Here is a 24,910-nt window from a genome sequence, read left to right as displayed (position 1 = left end):
AATAATAATAATAATAATAATAATATAATAATATAATAATAATAATAATAATAATAATAATAATAATCCCTTACATTTATATAGCGCTTTTCTAGACACTCAAAGTGCTTTTTACACATTGGGGTTCAGCATCCACCTGGATGACGCGACGGCAGCCATATTGCATCAGACTGCACACCACACACCAGCTGATTGGTGGAGATAAAGTATTCTTTATTATTTTTGTGTAGCAGACAGTAATAAATATGGCAGAGCATGTTTAGTATGTCTATAACATACCTGAAACAATAACTAAATATTGCATCTCTTTCCTTAAATTGTGTAACAGAGTTTGACTGATTATAATAAATACACATAACTTTCCTTGGATTCGTCAAGTTATGGATATGCTTTTCAAATGGTGAAGAAGCCATTTTTCCTCATTTTACCTCCGGGTCATTACAGCACATTAATTCCGTCCACTGACCAAGATAAACAGTGAAACACGTAAGAAGATGAATGATAAACACCATCCAAATGATTCAAAAACACCCAAGTTTCACGTCTTGCTGCACCTGATCACGAGCTACGGCAATTGCTGTGCGAAGGCAGAGGCCACATTAATTCTCTCAAATGAGGCCTAATAAGGAGTCATGTCAGTTGATGGGGAATGTTCCATTTGGCAGCAATTGCGGGGGTAGTTCTCACTCTCCAAGCGTGACTTTTGCTGTTTCCCTAGCTACTGGATTGGGGTAACCCCTTTTACTTTCCTCCTCAACACCTGTGTTTACATTGGGGCCTCGGCCCCCATGACCTAGCAGCAGTCCCTCGCTTATGCTGAAGATGAAGTGGGCTTCCAGCTCTCGAATATATGCTGCTCCTGCACTTTCACCACTATGCAATTCCTCTAAGAGTTCCATTGTGGGCATCAGCAATAGAGAGGTATAGGTTACATTCCTCCTTCATATTAGAGTTTATTTGAACACCGAGGGGGTGAAAACAAAGACGGCCTGCACCGTATTATTGCAGTGTGAGAGTTGGAAAAGGCTTCTTTATACTGTACTTCTCTTTGTCTTTTGTGGGACCAGCACTAGGCTGCTCAACCATAAATCATCTTTGCAGGATCTGTCTGCTCGCTGGTGATTAAAACAAAACAGAAAATCTCAATGAATGTATCAATGGTTGTCAGTTCAGTTGTTTTCATTTCTGTTAAACTTACTCTAGTGCAGATTATTTTTGGTTTAGTTCTCGCCTCAGTTTTTTGTTTGTTCAAAAAGCGTAATTCCCTCGTTTAGCAACAGGAATTTCAAATAGCTTATTTTCGTTTTTCAGAATTTTTAATTATTAAAAATCTGTGAAAAAAATTGTAGAAGATACATGTGTAGTACTGAAGGAATTCAATAGAATTGCTTGTATTTATAACATTTGAATAAAATGTAGGCAAAGAAGAAAGGTGCAAAAAAAAAGTGTTGCACGGCAAAAGATAGATGTTAATAATATGTATTTATTACGTTACATGGACATCAGTAATCGAATTATTTGCCTTAATCTGAATAACACAATAATATGATTTTTACATGAGTTGCTTTTTGAATGTTCCTTTCATGATCCCGTTTTACAGGAGTTATAGCACCTAATTCGATTAACATCATTGCGTCACCACGTAATCCACATTTCCTGTAACCTTCATTACAGGAACCTGTAACAGTTTCATGTAATTTCAGGTGTTTCATTTTTAATTTATCGACTTTATCTGCAGTTTGGCACTTTCATTTTCATATCATGCATGTCCCCCCCTCCCCTCTCCACCGTGACAAACTGAGGTATTGGATGCGAGTATGAACTGCTGGAAGAGTGTTGTTTTGATGAAATTTGATACAGCACGGATGAAATGGGGGGAGGGGGGGTATCTCAGCATTTTGCGATGCAGGTGTCTGTGGTACTTACTTACTCGGTAGGTGCAGAGAATAGTGTCAAAACAGTCGTGTTTCTATAGACTATTCTGTCGCAAATTGCGGTGAAAATCCAACATGACAGTAATAGTTTAAGGTGTTTACATGTCTGTACTCCACTTCAATTCACCTTATTCTCCGCGTATGAGTGGGCGCAGCCATTTGTATCATTTTGGCTCGAGACTTCCGGTCTCATTCACTTCCATTCCTTTTTCAATGTTTAAAAACAGCTCGTTTTGCTGCTTGGTGTTGCACTGATATTTTCTTATTACATTATTCTACTTTTTCTGTATTGTCATGCAAACACTTGTTTGTAGAGTAAGTAGTTTGACCGTTCTCTGCCATTTATTATTCCTAGTCATTTCTCATAGGCAGCTGAATCGGAAGTTCTAAAACAGGGGTGTCCAAACTACGGCCCGCGGGCCATCTGCGGCCCGCAATCAGTTTTGTGGCGGCCCGCGAGGCTTTTTATAAACATTAATAGAATATGGCCCGCTATACAAAAATGAACATAATTCAATAAATAACCACCGGGTGTTGCTATGACATGCCTTCAATTAGGCAGAAGTTCCTGTTATGAAGTAAAACGAACCGAACAAACTGAAGGAAACATAATTAAAAATCAAGTTTTGGTGAGCCATGGTACAACCAGAAAAAGAAAAATCAACAGTGAGTGCAGGAAATTTCATACACGTTGGGGCAAAGAATATTTCTTTACAGAGGTCAGCGGAATATGTGTCTGTTTAATTTGCCAGGAATCAGTTGCAGTAATGAAGGAATATAATATTAAAAGACATTATGAAACAAAACATCAGAGCTTCAGCTCTTACACTGGTGCCGAACGAGACTAGATCTAAAGTAAAACAGCAGCCCTATCAGCTCACAACAGCAGTTTTTTCGTGCTAATAAAGTGCAAGAAAATTCTACACTGGCTAGTTATGAGGTAGCTCAGCTAAATCACACAACACAGGAAACCTTTCACTGAATGAGAATTTATAAAGGAGTGGCTGATGAGTGTTGCAACTGTAATTTGCCCAGAGAAGATTTATTATTTTAAAAACGTCTTTCTAGAATTCTAGAAACACAGTTGGACGACGATATATATATATATATATATATATGCATGTCTGTGTGATGTATGTAAAATTTGGCCCAGGAAAAGGTTTTTTTTTGGCATCTGGCCCTTGGCCAAAAAAGTTTGCACACTCATGTTCTAAAACAATCGCTAAAACGCGAACACTTCCGCACTGAAGAATAAGGTCAATACTGTGACTAAATTTTCCACGTCTTAATTTGACTTCTTTTTAGTTCGATTATGACCTTAATCGGATTAATCAAAAATCGCTGTTTACATGGTATACTCTTAATCAGAGTATTGTCTTAATCGGATTAAAAATCTGATTATTGGTGTAAATGTACCGACTGACACGCTTGATTCTGTTTATAGAAGTTTTACATAATATCATCTGATAAATATAAGTTGACTGAAAAACATGATATAATATTTATGACCTAATATCTTTGGAATAGTAAATTGTTTTTTTTAACGTTTCTTTATTTTCCTTATTTTCTACTGTTTGTATATTTTTTAGTTTTTTTATATTGCTAAACAAAGCTTTTGTAGTATCGATATAAATCTGTTAAGTCAACTTTAAGTCAACATTTTTACTGGGACCAAATACAGTAAAACCGTTCCATAAAAAACATGCTATTTTCGCATCTAACAGTTTGGCCTCTAGATTTTGTTTTGGTTTTTTTAATTTTGGGTAAATTAGTCTTCCTTTCATGAAACATTCTGTAATATGTAAATATCTGCATCAGTCTGCGATTTGCCAGTATGTTATCTAAAGTTAAAATGGCAGCATGTTATCTAAAGGTAATTTCTGAGAAGATATTCAAAGAATTGTGTTCTCATACAATCTTACAGGAACAAGGTGCTAAGGTATGGATTTGAGTTATTTACCTAATCCCTTTGGGCTTAGTGGTATGGTAATGTGTTTGAGAAGTGCCTTCTCAAACATCACTTATCTGATAAGAGCTCACCCAAAAATCTGTGCAAAGCCTACAATGTTAACAATAAAACATCTTTAGGGGTCAAGGCAGAGAAATAGTTGTATTAAAATGAAACGTGACTGACTAATATAATCAGATCATTCACACTGGAGTCAAGATAGAGCTTTTTTTTCAAAGTAACTCAAATACAGTCTGTCCTGAACATTTACATGTACAAAATGTGTTGAGAGCCTTTATAACTTTAAATTAAAAAGTGGTGCTGTACGAACGAAGTGAAATCTCTCAGTTATACGTGTGAAAACAACAGTGTTGATTTTTTTTTTGGTTCGAAACTGGTTTTGAAACTCAAAACATCTGGAATGGCATACGTTTGAGCTAAGGGCTTTTGACGGGGCTAATAAATTTCATGACGGGGGTTGGATACCGGTATTAAACCATAACATAGACTTTTAGAGTCCGCTTACACAAGGAACCTTTCAATTTGCAGTTATGAACTAAATTTCTCTATTCAGCAAATTTGTGTCTAAAACTTATGAGGACTCACAGATTCTTTGTCGTTTCATTGTTTTTGGACTCTTTCACAGTGATGATAAAGTTGTTATATGTGCTTTTCTTCTCCTTAACTTGCCTTGTTATTGACACAGTTACACTTGAGAGCTATATATCAAGAATAAAGGCCATCTGTACTCCATTTTGGGAAAGAATCTCTTTTATTATCCTTCACTGTGATTAATTACTTCTGGGGCGCTTGGCTAGTCCAAATGATTCCCCTCTTTTGTGGTCACGATTTCAAGTTGACCAACTCACACGTATTCATTAACACACACTGCCATATGAATGCTTTCAGTAAAAACAGCCATTTGGTTATGATATACATAACTTTTTTTGATGCTTCGGCAGAACAAATGCACCATAATGAACTTACCTTTCTCACTCCTGTGCGGAAACACATGCGCACATTTGACACACATTGCACCCTGTCTTTGACTTGATGTCGACCAGCTGAGTGTCATGCCTTGTGTCCGAAACACCCTTAAATTGAATGTAAATAACCAAACCCTCTGTGTGCATCAACACCATATTTCAAGGGCACTTAGGCTTGCTCTCTAAGGGCCATTTATCATAGTCCAATAAAAATGGGGGGCTTGGTTTCTTTGCGACTGTGCGTTTAGGCTGCTGAAGCCAAAAGAAACCATTCTCCCCCAAAAGACAAATTTCTGGCAGTCCATCCATGCTCAATATAAAGGCACAGATATCTTCTATTTTAACTAAGCAGTATTATTCCATCTTATTTTATGCACATAAATCTGCCCTGTTCAGAGTGAGTTGGAAACACAATTACACAAAAAAAATATTTACTGTTTGTTAATCGTTTTATGTTCACTTAAATGTGTAATAAATAATCAGTTAACTTAATTTGTTAATGTTTCCTCAACGCAAATCAATTGTGTGGAACCAGCATTTTTGATGATAAATTGTGGAACCAACATCACTACTTGCCATACACTTTTATACACATACACTTATTTAACCACACACTTACATGTCAATTTGCACATAACAGCTGCACATAACGTTGTATATAGTAATAAACACGTACATACACTTGTCAATCTGTATATTTGCACTCACTACCTATTTTTTTTTTTTATATATTTATTATCTTTTTTTGTCCTGTTTCTGTAATTCTGTTGCACTGTAGACATTCTGTTCAAAAACAAATTCCTCGTATGTGTGAACATACCTGGCAATAAAGCTCTTTCTGATTCTGATTTCTGATTCTTTTATTGTGTTGATGCTGAGACTCAAGCTCTGCCTCTGTGACAACCACACAGCCACTTCAATATGAATATTAAAAGTAAAGCGGATGTACGGAACCCAGTGTGGTAAATTTCGTTGGATGTAATTTGTTTTCTCAGAAATGTTTTAATTATGCCTGGCATCTGGCAAAAGTTTATCTGTGTACTTTCCAATTAGCTATGTAGAAATTACTGAGGCACATCTGTTTGACAGTCACATTCAGTCCAAATATTACACAGCTGCGAGTATCTTTTCATCTTAAGTACTAAAGCTGTGGAAATCTCGAGTTTCAAGAGTGAAAATAGAGTCGAAAAACACTAAAGAAGATATTTTGAAGAATGTTAGGAACCGGGAATGATCGACATCATTCATTCATTCATTTTCCTTCGGCTTTATCTTTATTTCAGAGGTCACCACAGCGTAATGGACCACCATTATTTCAGCATATGTTTTACACAGCAAACTATGGCCAATTTTTTTATGTTTACTCAATTCACCTATAGCGCATGTCTTTGGACTGTGGGGGAAACGGACCACCCAATGAAAACCCACGCGAACACGGGGAAAACATGCAAAATCCACACTGAAATGCCAACTAGCCCAGCCAGGACTCCAACAGCAACCTTCTTGCTGTCATGCGACAGCGCTAACCACTGAGCCACCGTGCTGCATAGACATTCAGTAGTAAAAAAACAAATACTAAGGAAGTGTTGCATGACATACTGATCATAAAAATGTTTTATCTCGATATGGTAATACCCTGGCTCTCAAAAAGATACGATTCTGCAATTTTTTTGTATCGTTACTTTTGAGTGACAGCTGTAGTTGCTATTGCTTATCAATAGGAGCAGTGTGCTGCTTCAATGGCACACCGACACCCCACTTTGTTTCAGCTGACAGCAAACACTAGCTATGTTTCTAACCAAAAATGCTAATTGAAATTATGCACAAACCTGGAATTTGACCATCCAACGAGTCAAACCTTAGACCATCCAATGAGTCAAAGAGAACAAAATTGCCACTTTCTGAGTAACTGGTGTCAAATATCAACAGTAAAAATGGAATTTGCTGCTGTAGGAGCAGTTGCGTGAATCTTTACTTTATTTAATAAATTACATGCGCCTCAGAAGACAACACCGACATTAATAACCATCATTAATAACACTAATAAAACAGTTAAGGTGTTTTAGAATGACCAAAACAACATTTCAGATGTTTTAATGTGCTCAGCCTGTTGGTTTGTCCATTCACAGACATTTTTATAATCACAAATCTCTTATAACAAAATCACATGATTTTTTAATGGCACATACTGGAATAGGTTTGGTAAAAAGTTTTCCATCATAGTTTGTGCACATTTTTTTCTGATCGAATAAAATGTTTATCCTACTCAGTTATGCCATATTTTTTATGCGCATTTTAAAAATGGCATTTCCATCAACCGATTTTATATGTGTATGTCCAAAATGCCCAAAAAGGTGGATGGAAACATTGCTACTGAGTGTTTATTAAAAATATAATTTTAAACAAAAAAATATAGCGTAGTATCGATTTAGTATCGGTATCGTGATATTTAATTTAGCTATCGTATCAAGTCAAATTTTGGTACTGTGACAACACTACTATGAATACTCTGCCTTTTTTTTTGGTTTGTTAAAACAATTTCTAAGTAAAAATTAAAATATAAGCAATGACAACTTTAAAAAAAAAAAAAAAAAACTAAACCTAACCCAATCTAAATTTGTACATTTTCAAAATACTTAAATCACTGTGATTTATGAGCTGTTTTCCTCATAGCCACCAAAACATGTCTTCACAAGGTCATCGTTTACTGGTATTTCTATACTTGTGGGGACATTTCGGACACATACTGACCACACATTTTACAAGACAAGACAGGATCTATTAGGTAACACATTTTCCACCATCCCTGCTCTCATCATGTGATCTGTGAAATGTAAAAACCATACAGTGGAGGTGAACGTGACAACTTCCATGATTCCATATGCTTTTACAAACATCTTCAAGCACTTATAGTTTTGAATAAGAGACTTCTACCAGAGAAAGTTACTGTTCTTTTAATGTTATGAGTTAATATTGAAAATGAAAGTTTTTGACTTTTTTACAAATTAAAAAAAAATGTTTTGCTTAAAAACTAAAAAATGTTGAACAGTTTTATTTAAACATTAAATTAAATGAATAAACATTAAAGTATTATTGTTAGTTCATCATACCTAATGCATAAACTAACATCAAAACTTGAATTTGACTGAAGTCAACACTGCTATATGTTTTATGCATGAATACATGAAATTCTATTAGAGTAAGATAGACATTAGATGATGGACATGTCCTTTTAGGCCTATAATGGTTGCTGTAAAATTTAACAGTCCTTTTTATAGCCGTCCACTAAATGATGCAGGAATAATCGGAAATACTTCTGCTAGGACATCAGTCTGAAGTGAACAATGAGATCAGTTTGGCTGAGTTACACCCTGAAGTGCTCCAAATTTCTTCCCATTACTTCTTACACAATGCGAGCCCACACAATCACTCTCCTATTGCTGTCAATCACAGATGAAGCATTCTGTTTGCATGGTTATTATTACACTTGCTCATGGTACTGCTATTCCAACCATTGTGCTTCTAATTCAACACGGCCCGGATTGTTGATGCAAGGTGACATGTTAGCATATACTTGGTAGGTAACATCATCCATATGTGTTGAGGAATGGATGCGTGAAAACTTGGAAAACCCTACAGATTGCATTCTTTAAATAGATAGCCAATGAAGTTATTCCTGAGATGTACTCAAACAGGCTGGGCATATTTTTTAACACTTCTGCTTGTTGTACCAGACCATTATTTTGACAAGAACTCACTTTGGTGGTCACGTAATCGTGTCTACTGAACATTTTCAAGTTATGCTCCAGTCTAAAAATGAAGCGAGATTCAAATAGTGTGCAATTGTGTGACGAATGGCCAGGTAAAACACTCTAATGTTTCAACTACAAGATTTAAAGCTTTCCATTCTTTAAAAAAATGGGGTCTTTAGGGGTCTAAGGGTTGTTTTAATCAACAATCAGAAAATTCTACCCCTATATATATATATATATATATATATATATATATTATATATATAATATATATATATATATATATATATATAATTATTATTTATTTTTTTTTATTTTTTTCTGGAGATCACGAAATACAGTTGAAGTCAGAGCCCCCCTGGTATTAGCCCCCCTGTTTATTTGTTTCCCCAAAATTTCGGTTTATGGAGAGCAGATTTTTTCAACACATTTCTAAACTTAATAGTTTGAATAACTCATCTCTAATAACTGATTTATTTTATCTTTGCCATGATGACAGTAAATAATATTTTACTAGATATTTTTCAAGACATTTCTGATGGTTTGTTCTGTAGACTATCGAAAAAATATATAGCTTAAAGGGGCTAATAAGTTTGACCTTATAATGATTTTTTAACATTTAAAATTGCTTTTATTCTAGCCAAAATAAAACAAATTAGACTTTCTCCAGAAGAAAAAAATATTATCAGACATACTATGATAATTTCCTTGCTCTGTTACATATGATTTAGGAAATATTTAAAAGAGAAAAAATTCAAAAGGGGGGCTAATAATTCTGACTTCAACTGCATGTAGCCAGAGGTACGCATGTATGCATTTCCTTTTTAAAACAAAGGCTACAGGGCATATGATGGCATTCATTTTCGCGCTTACCAGCTGACCACTTACGTCCATAGGATGGCTTTCCAGCAGTTACCATTTTGTCCAGTGGCTTGCCACGTATGTCAGCGGACTTGTGACGTGGAGCAGAGTTTAGCAGAGAATGGGTCCAGAAAGCAGGTAAAACAAAACCTATGAAGTCAACCTAGGGCCATATATACTTGCAAAATAAAAGAAAGTTTTGCACACAAAAATAAAGTATTGAGCAAAAAAAATAAATAAATAAAAAATCTTCAAAAATCACAAAGCGAAAATACATTTTTGAAAAATAAAAATTAATTTAGCTACCAAAAGGGAAAATTAATTTTTAAGAAATAAAATTGAAATTTGCAAAAAAAAAAAAAAAACTGCAAATAAAAATCAAGCAGTACAAAAAAATAAAAAAAAACTGAAATATTTGCAATTTTAAACACATTTGATATAACACTACCTTTAAAAAACCTGTCCAGTCACTTGTAATGCTCATTTTGATTTGGTTTTTAGTCAACCGTGAGTTTGTGATGCTGTTTTCACTTTGCACTTCACGTTTCTGTGCGCTTCACTTGTGGCCCTGATTTGGCAAGGGGCCGGAGTCAAGGGCACTTGGGTGTTTATGGCAGGCATTAATTATTTCTCAAAAATTTATTTTCACTTCTGGAGATTTGCATTTATTTATTTATTTTTGCTCAATTACTTATTTTTTTTTTTTTTGTTTACAAAACTTTCTTTTATTTTGTAATATAAAAGAAAATATTAATTAATTTAAAATAAATTAATATAAAAAATTGCAGTATATATGGCCCTAGATTGACTCCATAAAAAACTAAAGACAAAAAATAAAATAAACAAGTACATAACAGGGTGAGAATGTGGTAAAATATGAAAATGTGAAAAAAATTAAATAAAAATAAGGCTGCTGCAAGGGCTTTTCTTTTTCTGGATTGATTTTGAAAACATTGTCGGTTGTGTTTAGGGAAGTGGGTGGGCGCTGGTCAATCGGTACTTTAGAAAATACTATCTAAATCGGTTGGGTTTAGTGAAGGAGGAGGGTGGGTCAGTCAATCAGTCAGTCGACAGCGGCCTCTGGTGGATTTATGCAAGAACAGCAGGTGCGAATGGCACTCGTGAGAGAAAGTTGAGATCTCAAATAGCAAAGCCTCTGGTGGATCTGCGAAAACAAAAACTACTAAAAAAACATACCTCCTGGGAGGTATTTGGTGTTCTTAAGAAATGTATTTAGGGGTACGTATACAGAATACAAAACCCAACAATTAGTGTGGGTTAAAGAATGAATTGATGGGGGCATATATACTGTAAAAGGAAATACACTAACATTAAAAGACAGACAAACCTAAAATCAGGAAATTACATTTAAATTACATTTTTTTAAGCCCAGCTGTTGGGCTTGCCCATATTTGCCCAGCGATTGGTTTAATCAAGTTTTTCATGGTACTTGTTGGCATGGGCTCCAGATCACTTCTGACAGTATTATGGCCCTGGTCCCGCATTCACAGAGGAACTGTAACAAAGGCTTCTCGTGCTAGTATTACAGTGCCTGGCATCCGGCTGCACATTTATGAACTACAGGCAGCCGAGTATAGTTGACCAAAATAAATGTCATGTGTGTGTTCCATTTACTTAGAGCTTTTCCCCCAGTTTCTTTTCATCATCCAGAATAAACAGTAGCAGGGCCCCAAGTGCATTCATGGTCTGTTAAATCCTTTCTAAGCAAGCCAGCCTGTTTGTAAAAGCCCCCCCACCTGCCACCCTGTAACGGAGTATGGCCTGAGGGGAGGAGGGTACAGGGGGCTCATCAGAATTATTATGTCTTCAGGCAAATACAGGTGCGTAACTTTTTAATTTCACAGCCGCAGTTAATGACAGATAACAAATAGTCATCATTACAGGTCACCTGCTCATGCATAAATATGAGATCATCTGTGTTTTTACTGCTCCTGTGCTTTAAAGAAACAATTATGCTTGTATGTATGATGTTAACGTCCAGTGAAGTGCTTTGAAATGTGCATTTTTATTTGACGTTTGACAAAATCTCAATGCCCCACTCAGTGCTGTTTGAGTTGAAGTGCATCAGACTCTATAATGATAAACTGAGTGTGACTTGCCATTTCTTTGCTTTAAAAGACAGCTGTCTGCATAATTCAAATGGGTTTGATATGTTTTGGGGTCTGGGCTTGCCAGAGAGTGGTGCTGGGCACGTGCTTTTCAAACACAGTTTTTTAAAATGACCTCTAGGTGCTAACTCAGGCTTGTTTATTATTATTGATTAACATCTTCCCCAAATAAATTGAAATAAAATAAATTTACTTAAAGCAAAGCAAAGCCAACAAGCAAAGCAAAGCAAAGCAAAGCAAAGCAAAGCAAAGCAAGCAAAGCAAAGCAAAGCAAAGCAAAGCAAAGCAAAGCAAACAACAAAGTCAAATAAAATAAAATAAACATAAAATACACCTATCGAAAAAAATTAGCTTAAGGGGGCTAATATTTTTTACCTTAAAATGGATTTTAAAAATTAAAAACTGCTTTTATTCAAGCCGAAATAAAACAAATAAGACTTTCTCCAGAAGAAAAACATTATATTTAGGGCTGTCAAAATTAGCGCAGAGTAACACATTTGATTAATTTGAAATATTTAACGCTATTAAAAATAATAACGCAGTTACATTTTAGTTTAAAAATTTTTTTCCTATTGTGGCCGACGTGTGTTTAACGTGCAAAGAAATTTGAATAGACCAAGCACGTGCTTTTAGAAGGAAAATTTCAGTATAAAACAATTAATGTCGCATCACCAGGCTATCCAGCGTTTCCTCCAGAGATTCATGCAATTTCGGGTGTTTAATTTTTATCTTTAGCCTTTTACTGCAGTTCAGCAGTTCACTCTCATTCAGCATATTTTCATTCAAGATGTTTTAATGGAATTTGATAGCACATGGCGAACGGAAAGAAAAACCTTCGCCATTTCGGGACTTGGGTGATCCTTTAAGGTAATCAAAAATCGCTACTTACATGGTAGACTCTTAATCAGAGTATCTTAATCATAAAAGCGGAGTATTGGTGTCCATGTAAATGTACTAAGTGAAAGTGCCAGATGAAGGTGCAAGCTGTCAAAGACAGCCCATTTCTCTGCCTTTAAGCTGCTTTCCATGAGCCCTTAAATGTTTCATTAAGTTTGACGTGTTTCCCCCCTACATGCAACTTTTGTAAAGCGTCTGCACTCTGCTTCCGCTGCTGTGTCAGAATCCTTGCTTGTAAAATACAGCCATACTTTAGAACGTTTAGTTTAAGCAAATTTGATGAACGCGAATCGTGCGCGTTGATGAATCTGAAGGGATCCCTCGCTCACTAGGGTGCGCTGTACTGCGCACATTGTCTGTGTGTGTGTGTCTGTGTGTGTGTGTGTGTGTGGATTCCACTTAATCCACATGGAAATCATTTTTGTTTGTTATTGGCATTGATTGTTTTGAAATTCAAATGGACACTTACATGCCTGTGATTTTATTTCTGTAATAAGTGAAGTTTCATAACTAATTTCAGGAGGAGCAGTGATATGATGAGCACGTACTGGCCGCTCATCTGTAATCAGTAATAATCCAATCAGAGTGATGTTTGCTATAAATTGATCATTTTTTTCCTACTGCTCTATCTTAGTTTTGGAAGAATCCCCCCTTCCACCCCATCTCCTCCTTTTCCTCCCTTTTCTAAAGGGGGAGCTCTCGAGACCTACCTGATCTCGGGTCTTCTGATATGCTTATTGACCGGTCGGGAGCCCTGGGCTCAAATATCTCTGAGCTCAGGGTTCTCTCCCGGGACAGCATGCCAAACCTGCTATAAATGCTAAGCATATCTAAGTGGGAACTATTGAAATATGTGATTTTGTGATTAATCATAATAATTACGTTTATTACGTTTCGTGATTAATCATGATTAATTCCAAAAACAGTGTGATTAATAGTTAATTTTTTTAATCATTTGACAGCCCTAATTATATTATATATTAATAAAAAATCCCTTGCCTCTGTAAACATCATTTAGGAAATATTTGAAAAAGAAAAAAATCAAAGGAGGCTAATAATTCTGACTTCAACTGTATATAACAATCTTGAGGGTGGGTAAAGGGTCATATAATTTAGATTTTTAGGTAAGCTGTTTTCTCGACATTTATTTTTAATTTTTTGAAAGGAGCATCAAGTTTGACGAGGCATGTATTACATCTTTCTGAGATATGAGGAGAGGGTAATCTCTGCTGCCCTTTTCACCCTCTGCTGCTCAGTGCGAACCTGAGAGGAAAAAGTTCTCAAATACTTGTTACTGGCAAGCAGATGATTCTGCGGGTATACTGCAGACATTATGAAAGTTGAGCAAATTCGGGGTGAATGACAAGGCGCTATGCTGTTACTGCACTGTGAAACGTCTGAGAGATGAATGCCAATGAGTGTTATGTCAGGTGTACAGGCTGCAGTTTGCCAGAACTTTGTTTTCATGGAAAAGGCCAAATAGCACAGAGAGAGAGAGGAAAAAACCTTCCTGAAATGACTGAGATAATAATTCAAGAGAGGATTTATTCAATAGCAATTCCCACTGTGATTAATTACCAGCAGTTCTAGGGTGGAGGCAGAGTGATTTATTTTTATGAAGATATCATTTGGTCGGAAATCACTCCTTGAGATTATTTACATTTTTCAGCCAGCGCATTTCATATTTTTAATGAAACCAGATATTTTGGATATTTTTATAATCTGTGTCATTGTTACAAGTCTACTTGTGGGTTTGGTGTAGTTTACAGTAATTTAAGTCAGAAGGATATTTCTTTTCCAAATCTTATATTTCTTAAGAACAAATACTGTGTGATTTATCTCACTTCTAAAAACTGATTTTACAAGGTACTTTTCCTAAAGTAAATAAACAAATACACATTACAAGACTTTTATTTAGTGGAAAAGATTACTGCTAGAATCCATAAGCATCAAAACAGAGTAAGCATCGGTGTTTGCTTGCAAGAATAAAACAACCATAAACATTTAAGCTTGATTTTTAAGAGACATTTCAAACTGTTTAAATGTTTGTCTTTTCCAGGAAGCTGGCAAGTACAGGAAAGGAACTCAAAGATAACTTCCTGAGAGCCCTGGCAGAGCGGGAGGAGGCAAACCGCAGTGGGGAAATGACTGTGAGTACATTATTACAGCACTCCATTTGCTACGTAATGGGATTCCCCCAGAATATTTCTGCTATTCCTTGAGGATGGTAACACAATCCACACTGTGTCAAACTCTGGAGGGTAACCCCCTTTCTCTCTCGCACCTTGCCATATTGCCACCTCAGTCTTCTCTTCACAGAAAGAATAGACCATGCACACTAGTAGCTACTGGTTTGCCCACCGGTGGCCCCCTAAACATTTGGACCTTGATATTTTACTATAATAAGTCTACTAAATGGTTTTTACTAAGTTTTTTTTATTTACATTATTTACATAATCACTTGAGAAAGTTTTCAAATAGTTTTTACCCACTTATAGATTTTTTTAAAATTCATAGTAAATAGATATAAGTATACCATGCCCTGTACGCCCAGCTCTCTAACTCTTACTAGAGTACATTAAATAAATACACTAGCAAATCAATTTGTCTAAAAGCAATTCTCACGGATTGTGTTTGCATGCACATTTTTAAATGACTATACCAAATAAGCCAGCAACATGTGTGGTCATGTTAAAGTGTTAAACCATTTTGTTTTATTGCCATTAGGTCATAAACAACTCAAGCTAAAGGCACAGCTTTTGCCCATCGCCCTAATATTGGCATGTAAACACCTTTACATGTGTTCTGTTGGCTAACTTGAGTTACACATGTGCAGTATGTGCCATGAAAGACTCCTCACTGCAGATATGAGCACATCCAGCTATAGCGAGTGTTTTCCAGAAGGGAGGAGAAGGAAATATATATCGGAAACACCTACTCTTTTTTTTCTTTTTTTGAACCAAGAAGTTATTTATAAACATATGTTCTCATCTCATTCAGACAGACTGTAGGACAAGTGGTTTGCAGTCATAGAGACTTCAAAAAATGAGAGAAGAATGAGTTTACACAAGTTTCCCACTGACATTTTGTAAGGCTCTAGGGTTTTTACTGCTGTGTTTAAAATTACAAACTCACATGGAACCAATCTCTGACCTCTGTCTATACTATTTAAAGCAATCCAACCGAATGTTTTCAACTACCTATGATAGTGTTTGAAAGTGGACGAGCTCAAAACATTGCAGATGCCACTGACATGTGGATTTTGCATTTTAGAAAGAGGCAAAGAACCGATGAATGTTTTAAAAAGTTTAATAATAAAAACCAAAACAAACAGGCGGCAGCTCCGTCAAACTGAAAGCAAAACAAACCACATATGTTCAGTTCAGGTCCTCTTTCGTCTTCCACTGCTCTCTCTCTCCACCTTTTAAGATCCAGAGCTCCTTTGTGAGACTCGAGACAGGTGGCGCGCACAGGTGATGATCATTAGCACTCACGCTACTAGCCCTCACATGCCCTCACAGCTCTCTGCCCCGCCCCACTCGCTACAATGTGATTTTTTTGCAATAAAATGACTGATTTTGTTTGTGGACAATTTTATGATTAAAAACATATATGTTTGCGCCAATAGCCTAGTGGTTAAGTGCACTGACATATAGCACCATGGTGCTCACAGCAACTCGAAGTTCGATTCCCTGGCTCGAGGGTCCTTTGCCGACCCTTTCCCTCTCTCTGCTCCCAATAATTTCCTGTCTGTAATCTCCACATTCCTATCCAAATAAAGGTGAAAAACCCCTAAAAACATATAATATAATATAATATATAATATATATATATATATATATATATATATATATATTTACCAATTTAGATGGCCTACAATGTTAGATGTGCAATCTGACACAATGGCAATGACAAAAACATAAAAATAAAGCTTCTTTATTTTGGTCTATTGTCAAGACAAGATCTGAAACAGATCTAAAACGATTAAGCCAAAGGAAGGTTGTACAACTCTTATCTTTATCCACATCTAGTTTCTCTCAGATTTCACTCCCCGGAGCATCTGACATCAGGTACCTCACTCAGGACATTCATTAGGGCTTCCCTACCTTAATACACCTAAAACACAAATTGCTGTAAAACTCGTCAATGGCAGCGAAGCATTTCTCTTGTTAACTGCAGGAAATTAAAATATTTATCGTATTTTATTTTACGCACACCATAATACCAGTCATACATGTAAAGCACAAATAATGTCCTTCAATTATGTCACGTTCCATCATTGTAAGCTGCTTTGCTCTTCTGTCTGTTCCACTGCTCCATTTGACAGATAGTGTGCTCAAACTCTCTTTTGTAGTCTGACGCATGACAGAATGCCTAATCCAATCTTTGCATTGACTCCACATGTATATTACTCGTGCTTCATCTGCATCTGCTTACTGCAAGGCTGCAAAAACAATTCCCCCACTCTCATGTAATATAATGATTGTGAGGGCACAGGTGAGACGTCATTTTTCGAGAGATACTCAAATTCATCATGTTGCTATGCATATGCAACGTCTATAAGACACGTAAACCAATAAATTGTAAACTGAAATCAATTTAGTTTGATTATATGGTTTGGTATTGGATGCTTTTTATGGGATACTTACATTTTTTTGCAATTATTTTGCGTTTCATTAAGAATTTTGCAGGATCGCACCAAATGTAAGATTTTTTGTTGAACTTGTATTAGGAATTAGCGATCGCGGAATCGCAAAAAACTGACTTGTTGCATGTTTGAGCTCTTTTTGCACCATAAATAATGCTCTAAATTAGAAGCAAAAACAGCCAATTGTGTTAATAATTGTGATTGGTCAGTTATTGCATTGTTTATTAATTATAACCAAGACGAATAAAACAATGACATTCTGTTTACTGGAGTAGTTTTGTTGTTGCAGGTCGAAATTACTAATGTTTATTTGCAGCTTTATTGACAGTTCAACAATAACCAGATGTTGTATATTCTAACTGAGAATTAAAATGATCCTATTACACTGTATTGACAAGACCTGGAAAAATAACTAATTTCAAATGAAAACTGTCAGCCTTTGTTCCATATGTCATGTTCATGGCGCTCAACTAAATGCTAATTGCACATGACCTGCAGTTTGTGTTGCAACAGTTGGATTTGGAGCCTTATCACAATATCCCAAACAGACATCTGATCAGCATGTGTCATGGCCTTGTGTTATGAAATCCCTAATAAATGAGGCTTCTGTCCCAAAACAGCCTTGTTTCATTTAATAAATCTGGGATGAAGATCTTGTTTGGAGATCTCTCCTTCTACGCCTGAGAAATCGTTTATTGTAACTACTTCATGGGTCAAATGATGGAGGCATTACAGAACACTAATAAATTTGTGTCAGTGCAACTTAAGCCCAAAGAAATAAATGAAAGGGGAATGTAAACTCTAGTCATATTTTTTCTGGCCCACCGAGAGACCAAATGTTTTTTTTCTGCACTCACCGTGTCACAACCAGATACAAAACCCTAACCCTCTTGTACTAACCCCAGTGGAATGACTGACTTTACAATAAAAGGAGGAGCACATGTCAAGCTGAGCCAGCGCCAACTGACTGACTTTCTCACTAATTGTTGACTTTGTAAACAGTGCTATATTAAAGCTCTAAATCAGAGTTATAACACATAATTGAGGCTGATATAAAGAGTACAACTTGTTCCTTTACTTGAGGGGAAAAAACATGCTTCTGAAATATTCTTGCAAAAATAAATTGCCATTTTGTAAGGAGTATATTATGCTGACAGATCTTCACATTAACATTGGCATGGCATGTTTGTTGTAGGGCGACCATGGGTGTCTAGTAGAAAGGTACCATTTATAAATAAATGAATTAATAATAATAATTGTTATTATAATCATTATTATTAGACCTTCATTATAATAACCCTGTTTCTGGCAGTGAAACTGCAATTTAAGAAAATCCTAAGTGCCAAAACATAATAAACACATTCTGAACTTCACATGAGATCAGCTTAATCTATAGATACAATATTTGTGTGTGTGTGTGTGTGTGCGTGCGTGCGTACGTGCGTGCATGTGTGCATGCGTGCGTGCGTGCATGCGTGTGTGTGTTGTGCATTAAATAATTAGGGCTGTTGTATATATTTTTCAGATATAAAATAAAAAATATATTTTCAGATCTAATTAATTCTAATTCAGACTAAAAAAACGGTGTCAGGGTACAAACGTCTTTAGAGTGAAACCCTTAGCAGATATTCTGACTCTAATTGGCTGTAGTCATTTTTTCTCTTGTCTTAAGTTCCATCATAAGTATTTGTTTTCAGCTCTAGGTCTCACTATCACCAGTGATCTAGCCTATGCAGATTGCTAGAGAACTAAACATTTGCTATTTTAATGAACTACAACACCCATCATGCACCTCTCACACCAGTTTCTGATTCCCCCTGATTACACACATACAGCTGGAACCTCATCATAGACTCATAACCAGGGACTATAAACATAGCACACACACTTTCTTCGCTGAGTCTTTTTTTTATATTGTGAGCATCACGTAAGCGTCATGTTCACATGTGTTTGACCTGTTTTAGTTTATGTTGTTTTGCCGCCTAACCTGACCATTTGCCTGCTTTTGACTACACTCTTTGATTTCCTGTATGCTCCTGTTTTGACCGTTGCCTGCCTTACTATTCATTGTAATAAACTACACGTGGATCCTCACCTCTGTTGTCCCAGACCCTTACGTGACACTAGGTTTACTTTTAGGCTGCTCCAGCAAATAGCAGAACAGCAACCACTAGGGAGGTGAGGATAAAAATAGTATGGCCCCATCTTGTTGGTCAAATTTAGATAAACAACTAGTGCATAATGTAATTTATTACACATGACTGTGATATGTATATTGCATATGCTGTAGTATTATCGTAATAGCAATAATTTTGCGACATACAGTATTGTGCAGCCCTAATATAATAGAAAAAAACATTGCAGCACCTGACATTGGCAACTTTAGGCCTACAAATTCATGGTGAATGGAAAATATATTTGAGTTATCTTGGAAGAAAATTAAACTAATTATTATTGTATGTCTTATATACTTTTCTTTTTTTGTTGTTGTTGATTTCACAAATGAGTGCCACTACAGAACCACAGATGATCTTCCTGGATCTTTTTGGTAACATATTAAGCAAAGGTATTTTGATCACCAACGTAAGTCTTGTTTTTTTTGTTTTTTCACCAAGTTACACATATGTGGTGTGATTTGTACTCCTTATTTATTATTTATTTATTTATTTATTTATTATTTATTTATTTATTTATTTATTTATTTATTTATTTATGTATTTTTGTAAAGTTACCTGTGTTGGTTTCTTCAACCACACTCTCCAATCAATGTTCCAACTTGTTTTATATCTGCTGATGTGGTATTTCACTGGGGGGAAAAATGTACAATTGGGCTTTAACTTAACGATGGGCTCAAATTTGCGTCTAAAACAGGGGCAAAACAAACGCTACTGTCATTTAAGTTCTTATCAGCACCATCCAGGCAGGGCGTTTTTGAGCCTTGTGGTTTGTGTTATCTCTTCCATCAGATGACTTCATAAAGCACTCAGCTCTGTATACATTGTACTTTTTCTCCTGGTTGGTGTTGCGAAGTTGCCCTGCTGCCAAAAGTCACACACAAACAAAAGGTGCACCTGGACAGCTTTGGCATTATTTACTCTGTGTAAGAAGTTACGATTTTTTTTTATCAAATCCAGGTCACACCTGTGCTGGATGCCTGAGGGGTTCCATTGTTGGGTGGTACACATTTGAAACTGAAGGTGCTGTAACCCCTAACCTCACCCCACCCTCCTGCTATTTGTTTTTGCTCTTGCGCCAGTGATACAATGATGTCAGCATTCGTGCCCTCTTCAATTTCACAGCCATTGGAGTTGATTTGTCTACCGTTCTTTCTCTATAGTTTGAATTTCATGATGGAATCAAGTCATCCTTGTGCATCGTGGGTGGTTCTGAGAACTGTATCTGCAACAGCAGTCATATTGTTGCCATTGTGTGAGCATGTTTTAGAGGGAACGTGTGAATAATTTATTAGTGGGTGTTTGTTGGTGGTATTCTTCCTTGTGACGATATAGACATTGTTTTATACTGATTTTAAGTCCACTTTTCCCCATTTCCAGTGGGAGTTAATATATATCTGGTAAAGGCTTATGTTGTTCAATTAATGCAAAAAGAAACTACAAAGACCACATACACATTGTCCTATGATAATTATGAGAAAATGTTTGAGAAAGTGCACCAAAACAAGCTATTTTCAAGAGTTCCCACTTAGATATGCTTGGCGTTTAAAGCAGGTTTGGCATGCTGTCCCGGGAGAGAACCCTGAGCTCGGAGATATTTGAGCCAGGGCTCCCGCCCGGTCGATAAGCATATCAGGAGATCCGAGATCAGGTAGGTCTCGAGAGCTCCCCCTTTAGAAAAGGGAGGAAAAGGAGGAGATGGGGTGGAAGGGGGATATTTTCAAACGAAGATAGAGCAGTCGGGAGAAAACGATCCATTTATAGTAAACTAGGATCACTCTGATTGGATTATTACTGATTACAGATGAGAGGCCAGACGTGCTCAATCATATCACTTGCTCCTCTCGAAATTAGTTTATGAAACTTCACTTATACTTCACTGAGTTGCACCAAAACACAAATTATGTTCAAAATCATGTATGTTTTGGTGACAGTGGTGTACAGCATGATAAAATAGGAGGAAAGTGTCTAGGCAAATCCAAACACAAGCCACAGGAGAAGCATTTGAACAAATTATTGTTCAATTGCAGAGGAAATGTTGCACATGATAGACAAATCACAATTAAGTACGTTTTAAAGCTTACATTTCTTGAACGTCTTGATTTGCTAAGGTTGGTGGTCAAACTGACTTACCAGTAGGTTTCTCAATAATTTCAAAAATTCTAAAAACACATTGATAACACTTTAGAATAATAGTTACGGAGACCTGGAAGGGACATAATGGTGGGGGAAAAAATGGGGGGAAGAAAAAATTTTGATACAGAATGCGTGTACAGAAGCTGATCTGGGATCAGTTTATCATAAGGAGCGCATCCGTCAGTCAGCACTTATACATGCATTCACTGATTCAGAGGTTGCATAGGAAGGGCAGCAATCGATGCACAGCTTTAATGAATAGAAAGTGAATGCAGACAATTTATATTAATTTCAACGTGCTTTCAAGAATAAAAATTTGGGAAAAATATGGGAAAATACTTAATGACAGAATGGTAAAATATGGGAGAATCCCGGCAAAAACAGGAGGATTGACATGTATGAAGTGTTTTTCGAACAAGAGTTTTGTGAGGGAACGCAAAACATCTTTGAGAGAACGCAAAAACTTTAAAAATTACACATCTTTCTAACACTCTTTTTTTTTTCTCCTACTTGTTTTTTTTGTTGTTCCACCTGTTTTTTTTCCACCATTACGCTCCTTCCAGGTCTCCTTAAATAGTCTATTATGTAATGTTAGTTATTGTATTTAATAGCATTAGCTAAGTATGAATAATCTTGTAAAGCATTTATTAATCATAGTTAAACATTTACTAAAGCGCTATTCTTATCCAAATTTGTGCTTGTTGACATTAATTATTGCACTGTGCATTTACATTAACTAACATTAACCAACACGAACTAACGTTATCTATTAAATTGATGTTTTTATACTAAGTACAAAAACTATTTAATATAGTTTAAGTGTAATTGTAGTTGTAAACGGAGTTTTACACGTAGATCATTTTTATATTCATTCTAAAACATTATACAAAGAAAAACATTACAAATCCAATCTTTTAAAAAATATATTACCAAACAGTTAGGTTTGTCCATATTTGACCCAGTTTTGGTTTAAAAAACCTAGCAATTTACATGTGTAGCAGTTTACACCATGCCATATTTCTTTTAAACACTGTTTCTCTGAATTTCTCTAATTGTTTTCTTATTATGGATGTGCATTCATGACCTCTTTTGACATTTTACATAATTTATTTTGTACTTCCTTCCATTTATCACACCTCATGTGGATTTAAAACAAACTAGAAAGGCCAAGTAGGGACAAAACAAATGAATCTTTAACTCAACACTCTGATTAGATCTTAAACATGCTTTATCTTAGTCAATTTTCACCTGCTAATGAGTTTCTAATTACCCTTGAGCAGACTATGCTGTCTTAAGCAAACATTGCTTGCATTTCCCAGGTAAGACAAGAGAATAATCACTCCTTTAAGGAACTGCAATTTCACAATATAGAAATCCATCTAATTATATTATTTTAAAAAGCTGATTGAAATACATCTTAGCATCGTGCTCTTTCCCTTTCTTATACAAAGCCGGAGCTTGTCCATTGTCCACAGACCCGGTATGTTCTATATTGATAAGTGTCATGCATAGAAGATACTGTGGTCAGTCATGCAGTTCAAAGATCACATTAAGAAGCACAGAAATGAGTGAATTTCCCAGCCATATACCATTACAGTGAGTGTGTGTGTCCCGGTCAGTCAGCCCTTTGTCCTTGTCATGGCCAGTAAAATAACAATAGCATGTTGGTTTCAAAGCACTTGACAAAGGTGGAGGTCCCTTAGAAAACAGTCATGCAGAGCTATCATGTGACCTCCTCTTGAAAGCCCCACAAAGACTTTCAAAGGGTTGAGGGTTGGGGTATCTGACCCCCCTAAGTTTGGACTCTTTCATAGAACAGACAAAGACGTCCCTTTGTAAAATGAATTTAGATATGCTTGGTATTCTGTTAAGGGTCCTCCGTTCTGTATGTTGACACAAAATATTGAGTAAATGAGAGTAAACAATAGGTAATGAGAATAATATATGTGTTAAATCCAGAGTTAACAGACAGGGGAAAAAATTAATGTCTGTATATTAGACATAATGCAAAACGGGATGATGTTTTTCCTGCTAACATGACTGGAAGAAGCTATCGTTAATGGTTTCCTGTAGCCTGCCTCTAATGAACAGCTGCAAAGGCTTCTGACCATCTTCTCAAATATGTGCTGGAAGATTTTTTGAGGAGATGAAACGGGATCCACTTAATCTAATTTCTCAAGTCTCCGGGTTTTGTTCATCTGCCTGCTGCATTCCCCAAAATAACATGTAGACTAACACATGTATAATATTTGTCATCTGGATTCATTTTTTTCTTGAAGACACACATCATTGATAAATCCCTTGTGTTGTAACATTTGATTACATTGGAGGTAAATTTCAGTAAATATGTTTATTCTATTCAATTCATCTTTATTTCTATAGCACTTTTACAATGTAGACTGTATCAAAGCAGCCTAATATAGAAGTTCTAGTAAACTGAAACCGAGTTGAAATTCAGTTTTGTTCAGTTCAGTGTGGTTTAATTTACACTGATGAAAGTCCAAACACTAAAGAGCAAATCCATTAATGTGCAGCTCTACAAGTCCCAAACCAAGCAAGCCAGTGGCGACAGTGGCAAGGAACAAACTTTACCAATTGACGAAAGTCTTTTTAGTCTTCAAAAAAGTAATTCATTATTTATTACATCATTAGCATTGTATTTAAATTACTTTTTTTAATTACTATGTCTGAAATAGCTATATTACTCAGGTAATTTAATTGCTATTATTTTACTATTATGATACTATTTAAAATCCCTATAAATCTAAATGCATACACAATAGAAATTAAACCATATTCTTTAAATTAAGCCAAGCAGGACCTTTCAGCTTTATTCAAATAATAACACTTATATACTGTATAAAACAATATACTAGGGCTGGGAGATTTGGCCTAAAATCTAAATCTTGATTAATTGAACATTTTAACTCGATTACGATTAATGAACAATTATTTTATTTATTTATTTGATGTTTTTGCCCTCAAGATTCAATGACAAGTTTTTGTACAGTAAATGTGCTCGCATACTACAAGTGAAAGATTTTTGAATGAAGGGTGCATTACTTTATTTAAAAATAATTGAAAAAGCACACACTATCTACTATCCATGATTATTTATTGAACATCAACACTGAACAACTGAACCAACTGTATACGTGCCCTTGGCAGAAGTATAATATCATAATAATATACTAAGGTATTATAATCATAATATAATAAGCATAATTCAGCCTAACAGTGCTGTCACGTGACTTCCCACACACAGTAGGGAAAGTAACTGAAAAAAATTTACCTGGAAAAATTAGATTAATTATACTGTAGGTTCTGAATGTCAATTTTGATTACTTTCGAATAACCACCCAGCCCTACAATATACTATTGTTAATCCTGACTTGATTCATTCTGAGCATGTTTAATGTTCTTGATAAATTTACCTTCCTTAGGG

General features: G+C 35.8%; 1 protein-coding gene across 1 annotated transcript in view; it reads left to right on the top strand.

Moving 5' to 3' along the window:
- The window catches only part of cfap299 (cilia and flagella associated protein 299), an 85,856-nt gene that overhangs the window by 11,356 nt on the left and 49,590 nt on the right, over positions 1-24,910 (top strand). Inside the window, exon 2 of the mRNA XM_056457139.1 lies at positions 14,567-14,657. Coding sequence (XP_056313114.1) covers positions 14,567-14,657 — 91 coding nt within the window. The remainder of the gene's footprint in view (positions 1-14,566; positions 14,658-24,910) is intronic.

Source organism: Danio aesculapii, chromosome 5 (assembly GCF_903798145.1).
Source record: "Danio aesculapii chromosome 5, fDanAes4.1, whole genome shotgun sequence".
Classification (NCBI taxonomy): Eukaryota; Metazoa; Chordata; class Actinopteri; order Cypriniformes; family Danionidae; genus Danio; species Danio aesculapii.
Note: the sequence above shows the minus strand (reverse complement) of the source record. Positions and strands in the feature narration are given on the sequence as shown.